At 45.6% G+C, this 6,065-nt stretch overlaps 1 protein-coding gene across 1 annotated transcript; it reads left to right on the forward strand.

The window, feature by feature from the left end:
• The first annotated feature begins 1,263 nt into the window (after positions 1-1,263).
• Positions 1,264-6,065, forward strand: LOC123132045 (anthranilate phosphoribosyltransferase). Its single transcript, XM_044551792.1, has 10 exons — positions 1,264-1,697; positions 2,170-2,649; positions 2,727-2,884; positions 3,024-3,107; positions 3,198-3,250; positions 3,507-3,588; positions 4,141-4,248; positions 4,632-4,755; positions 5,098-5,183; positions 5,351-6,065. The coding sequence occupies exons 1-10, from the start codon at positions 1,364-1,366 to the stop codon at positions 5,570-5,572; spliced, it is 1,731 nt and encodes a 576-aa protein (XP_044407727.1). The 5' UTR covers positions 1,264-1,363; the 3' UTR covers positions 5,573-6,065.

The following is a 6,065-nucleotide window of genomic DNA, read 5'->3' on the forward strand; positions in this document are numbered from 1 at the left end:
TAAGTTTTTGTTAGCCTGGATAGGGTGCTGTGGCTGTACGGTTTTTGGATCCATTAGAGCAGCCCTTTTCCTGTTTCTGTCCAGGTCTTCCATGGTGACATCGCTGCTTGACAGGTCGGGATCCACATACTGCTGGCTGCCAGCTGCACCTCTAGCTGCAGCTCTACCGCCACCTCGCCCAGTCTGACCGCGACCGCGGCCACCTCCAGGACTCTCCTCCCCTCCCGGGCCTCTGCCAGGGCCACGGAACCAACCTGCTTTGATGTCCTTGAAGACTAGTGCTTTTGGCGGGTGAACTCCGTCGCCGCACTCCTTATACAGGTGCCCCAGGTAACCACATACAACGCACCAATCCGGCAGCCTCTCATACTTAATTCTGAAGATGACACGCTCCATCCCGTCCTTCTTCTTGACAACCAATGAGACTGCGTTTTTAAGAGGCTTCGTCACATCTATCCTCACCCGAACCCTGGCAAAATTGCCCTCAAAGTCCTGTGACCTTGGCTCGGCAAATATGAACTCCCCCACAGTGGACGACAGAGCCTTGATCTTGGAAAAATAACCATCAGGTAGATCATGAATTTGCAGCCAGATATCGATCTTTTTGAGTTCGATGGTTGATGGCTTGGTGAATCCGTCGTATGGCGCTAAGACCACCGCCTTACCCTTGAAGTTCCACGGTCCTTCCTCCATTACCCTCTCCCAGTCGCCAAGGCACGAGAATTGGAGTGTATAGAGGTTGTCTTCCAAAGGCCTGATCTTAACTTCCTGCGCCAGATCCCACGCCACCCGCATGCCCCTGTAGAACCAATATTGGCTGTAAGGTTTTTCGGTGTGAACCCTAGCAATCGCCATCCAACGGGTCGCCTCCTGCGGCAATTCTCCGTCCTCAACCACTACGTCTTGCAGATCATCTTCTCTTAGACCAAGTTCCTCCATCATCAATTCAAGTTCGGAGGCCGAACCTGACGCCGATGAGTTAGCAGCCATGATTCTCTCGCTCGGGGTGTGGTTCCGCGAGCGGTATTGACCCTATCTCCGCCCCCTCTGCGTGGCCACCACGTCCTAGACGCAGCAGACCACCTCCTGGGGAGAACGGCAGGGGACGACAAGCTCTACGGTGAAGGCGTAGCCGTCGCCCGAGAGGAAGAAACCCTAGCTAGAGGGGAATCACTACATTTTGATGAAATCGATGTCAGAAACGCGGGCTTTGTAGACCGGAACCCGGCCCACCGTACATGGCCATTGGGCTCGATCCAACCCGCTAGCTGGGTGCTTCCTCGGTTCTTCCGGCTAAAGTGGCGTCGTCTTCGTCGTCGCCTCCCTCCTCGCCTCGGCGGCGTTGACTCTGACTAGCGTCGCCATGAACTCTCTACTTCTCAGGCCGCTCCCGAGCGCGACCACGAGCGGGAGCCTGGTCGGTCGGGTATCCCCGGCGTCGCCGAGGCTTCCCGGCGCGGTGGCGTGGCCCCGCGACGGGAGATGCCGTCGCGGCGGCGTTGCGGCGGCGGGGGCGTGGATGGAGGAGGCTGCGCGGCGTAACCCGGCGTTCTCGGAGTCTTACCGGCCGGCGGGGCTGCCCCGGCCCAACGGCACGGTGCTGGAGGCGCAGGGGCGGGTGTGCACTGGGCCCGAGCAGACGCGGCCGCTCGGGGAGGAGCAGGCCATGCGCGTCCTCGACACCATCCTCCGGTCCGGTGAGCCTCCCCCCACTCTCCGGAGGCTTCGTTTTCGGTGATCGCTAGCTTCGATTCTGCATTTCTGGCAACATTTTGCGGCGCTAGCGAGCATGGTTGGTGGATTTTCACATGTAGATGATGTACTTTTCATGAGATAGCTTCACAAATCACTCATGCGCTCTGCTGCCTGTAAAATGTAAACTGGCTAATTTTGCTTACAAGTACTGCTTTCATTGGCATCTGTGGTTGATTGCAACTTGCGAGTCACTGAAATTTAGATGTTTGCTGCAAGTCTGATGCCTGCTTTCTGTTGTCCTAGACACATTGTATAGTTCAAGTTGGCTCATGGCATTTACTCAATTGTTATTGCTTACAATTTGCTAGTAAGGTTTTATTTGAAATGCACTGATAGGTCTGCTTTGGAATCTGTTTATTTTCATCGCCTTCCATCAAAATTCACGCTATATCTTCTGTGTGAACTCATGTGTAGCGACGGGGGAACTCAAGGATGAGCCAGTGTCCAGTGCACAGCTGGGTGCATTCTTTGCTGGCATGACAATAAGAGCTAATTGTTTTCCGGAGGCCACCCAATGGAGTGAGGGGGAGCGACGTGCCATGAGCCTATTCTGGCCACGCCTTGTGCATGTTCTTCCTCCGGAGGTGAAGTTTATAGCAGACCCTGAAGGAACGATCATGGGAGCAAATGGTTTAACAGGACCTCGTTATATTGGTCAAGGAACTGCAGAGATGAGACTTGTTGGTGCTTTGAGGGAAGTACTTGCTGGTGGCCATTTAGGTTATGAGGAAATTCAGTGTGTACTAAAGGATGTTCTACCATTTGGATCAATGGGTGCAAGTTCACCATCAGTTAGTGAAGCACTGCTAGCAGCATTTTTAATTGGACAGCGGATGAATAGGGAAACCGATCGTGAGCTAAAAGGATATTGTCTAGCCTTTGATGATGAACTAGGTAGCACTAAGTGGGCTTATTTTTCTTAAACTGTATAGAAAAAACAACAATTTCATTAACACCACTTTTTTTATCAGGCCCTCCCCCAATTGCTGATGTTAATTCCTTGACACACTATGGTGAGCCCTATGATGGGAATACACGCTTCTTTAGGAGTACTCTGTTCGTTGCGGCGGTTAGAGCCTGCTATGGTGAGGCTTGTCTCCTTCATGGCGTTGAATGGATGCCACCTAAGGTCAGTGTGAAGCATATGCTGCAGTAGTCATCGTACATAAGAGTATTCTTAGTAGTATCAATCTTGTGGTTTGATGGCAGGCTTATCTGTTATATAATATATGAAAATCCTGTGTATTACTTAAAATCAAGGTTTTCAGGGTGGGATAACAGAAGGGCAGATGCTTAAATTCATGGGTGCAAACACACACTTGTCTCCTACGCAGGCCAAAACACTATTGGAGGTGTGTGTGCAGTTCTGCATACTTTGCCGACAACCTTTTATATTTTACTGCTGGTTGCATCTGACACATGAAATGTTTGGTTGCTTTCAGGATAAGGATACTGGTTTTGCATATCTGAATCTCCAAGAAGCTTGCCCACCATTGTAAGTCCACATTTTCTTGGTAGCTATGTACCAATGTCTCAAGGCATTGTTGATTGAACACTCCTGCAGATGTTCCATTTTGGATGGAAACCGGCTTTGCATATTACAAATAGCAAGAACATTATATACTTTCAGTGTGAAATCATCTCTTTGATTTGAACTGTAATCCTGTATTAAAACAAATCATTTGCTCAGGTAAGTTACTGGTATACTCGTCTTGCATGCAAAGGTGTTTACTTACTTGGTGCTATTGTAGATATTCGATTATCGGGCTCAGGGAGCATATTAAGAAAAGACCACCGTTGGCTACCTCTGAGAAAGTTCAACAATTTGTGAGAGTGAGTAACTCTTCCCATTGTGTGTTATTGTAAGAAGTTAAGAACTGATAGCATGAGAGCAATTCTATGATATAGCAATTGTTCAACTCTATGTATTGGTATGCTATATTTACAGTAATCATTTGTGCTTATTATGCAGAGATATTGCTCACAATTTCACAGCTGCCAGACCTTCAATAAACTATTTATACAAATATGTAGTGCAACCTAATGTTTCTTTTTGATAGTAAGTTGACTGTCAGTTTAAAAACTTACGTTTGCAAAGTGTTTCCTGTGATGATATTTTATACAAATTGTTAAAATATTGTTTTGAATACAGCAAGTAAAGATGGCTGGAGTTATTTCTTTTTAATTATTCAATTCCACGTCATTGAAGGTATTAGACATATCTTATAGGTATCACCTACCTTATGAGATTATAGGAGTATCTGTTGAGAAGTATTGAAATGTCTTTTTGTTATTTGATCATGTACATATCTGTTCTGTTGTAAAAGTTGCAAATGCTGCTTCTCTTAATGCTACTGGTTTATGTCTTTATTTGTTTTTCACCAGGCACGAGGAAGAGAGTCAATGGTTGCTGGATTTTATCATGTGGGCTATGAAGATCCATTGCTTATGCTTATGAGAAGGAGAACTGTTCATGCTGGATTAGTTGTGAAGGTAAGTATTTTTTTAACTTTCTCTCATGCCATGAGGGTTTGAACTTAATGTTACTGTTATTCGTTTGCCCTACCTAACCCAAATTTATTACTCCCTCTGATCCATATTAATTGTCGCTGCTTTAGACAAATTAATATCGATCCAAAGGAGTATTATTTATGTGATTTTCTTAATAACTCACTTTGGAAAACTTGGCCTGGTTGCATCAATATCATTTTGAGTGGCATTTCTCATGGATAGAATCTTCTCTGGATTTTTGGATCTAATACAGTCCTCTCCCTCTATTCTTCTTATCTGAATGCATATCTGGTCGATAAATACCATTCATTTCTCAATTTATTTATTTTTACTCCTGCTAAGACAAATTTATGGTATCCACTTAGGGTGAGGAAGGTGCACTTTCTTTGACAACCAAAGAAAGATCGGCCCATGCTTCCAAAGGGATTCCAGTGAACCACTGCTCAGGGTTCCGGACACCAAGCAGCGCAAACTTCTCCGAAACTGACGGTACAAACATGAAACCCGCCACCCTTTTTATTACTTATATATTCACAGTGGTCACTATCGTGTATACTGGAGATGGCAGGGCATTTTTTATCCTACCACTTAGGTGGAGGGGAAATTCCTTATTGAAGTTAAGAATATCTTGAATTTTCTCATGTTCGAGATTTGTGTTATACCTTGGTTACTTGGTAGCCCATTCATATAGAAGAAGGTGCATCTTTATGCCATTGATAAGCACAAAGAATACTAAGATTTTCAATTAGGACAGCCTGCTCTGATTTGTGAATGCCCGAGAACTTGGTTATGATATGAAGCCAGTCTGAGCTTGTCTCGTGTATCTTACAGGTATTTCGAGAGAAAGTTTCAGAGTTGCTGTGGATGCTCAGGAACTTGGTTTCAAATCCACTGAAACTCCAAGAACTGATAAATCAGTAAGTCTTTATTCCCTGGCTGTGGTTGCCGCTATCTTCATTTCATATTTCTACCGCCGCGTTCCAATCAAGGACACCTCTTATCCATTCAACTTGTTAACGACATGTGTTTTCTCTATGCATAGTCGTTATTATTTTTAACTTACTGTGTTGCCAAACTGAACCAGGTACTGAAAAACTTGGAGCTGGGTTTGTCAGCGCTGGGTGGAGACAAAGGGCCTGCTTATGACCGAATAGTTCTTAACGCAGCTATGGCTGACCACTTGTTAGGCTGTAGCGGAGCTCAGGATATCAACTCCGCGCTTGACAGGGCAAGAAAAGCCATCGACAGCGGTAATGCTCTGAGAAGGCTCATGAACTACATAAAAATCTCGCACAAGGTGTCCTAGCTAGTCGCGAGCGCGTGCTGACTGTACAATTTTGGTCCCAAAATATACTCTGCCTTTCTCAACTGGGAAATCGCCTTACACGGCACTGGAAAATTTTGTAACCCCTCATCATGGTAGTGTCACTGAGAAGGTGGGGCCAGGCCCCACATGTCGTTGACGCAAGCGATGAGAAAGTATTGCAGTGGCAAAGAAAGAGATTTGTCTTTCAGTTTGCTCAGTTGACACGGAGTGTCGACTTGCGCGAATGCTCTCTTACCAGGCCTTGTTAATAAATTAAGTTTAACTGAAAGGAATCACAGTTTGTTGAGGATTTTATTAGCGGTGAGAAATACTTGGTTAATCTAATGTTCGTCATGTCATCAGAGGAGGGCGATGATCTGTATAACATATGCAAACTATGTTCTTGAGATGTGGCTGTGTGAAATGCTGAATACTTGCATCAACTGTGAAGGTTGGATGTGTTATATTTTGTTTTCGTTAGTATTTTTTATAA

This window comes from Triticum aestivum, chromosome 6A, assembly GCF_018294505.1.
Source record: "Triticum aestivum cultivar Chinese Spring chromosome 6A, IWGSC CS RefSeq v2.1, whole genome shotgun sequence".
In the NCBI taxonomy this organism is placed as follows: Eukaryota; Viridiplantae; Streptophyta; class Magnoliopsida; order Poales; family Poaceae; genus Triticum; species Triticum aestivum.

Bases quoted from the DNA above. Each gene is read 5' to 3' on its own strand.
- LOC123132045 (XM_044551792.1), top strand. From the start codon at position 1,364: ATGAACTCTCTACTTCTCAGGCCGCTCCCGAGCGCGACCACGAGCGGG. The intron at 1,698-2,169 runs GTGAGCCTCCCC...ACTCATGTGTAG, and splicing joins CGACACCATCCTCCGGTCCG to CGACGGGGGAACTCAAGGAT. The intron at 3,251-3,506 runs GTAAGTCCACAT...GTGCTATTGTAG, and splicing joins CAAGAAGCTTGCCCACCATT to ATATTCGATTATCGGGCTCA.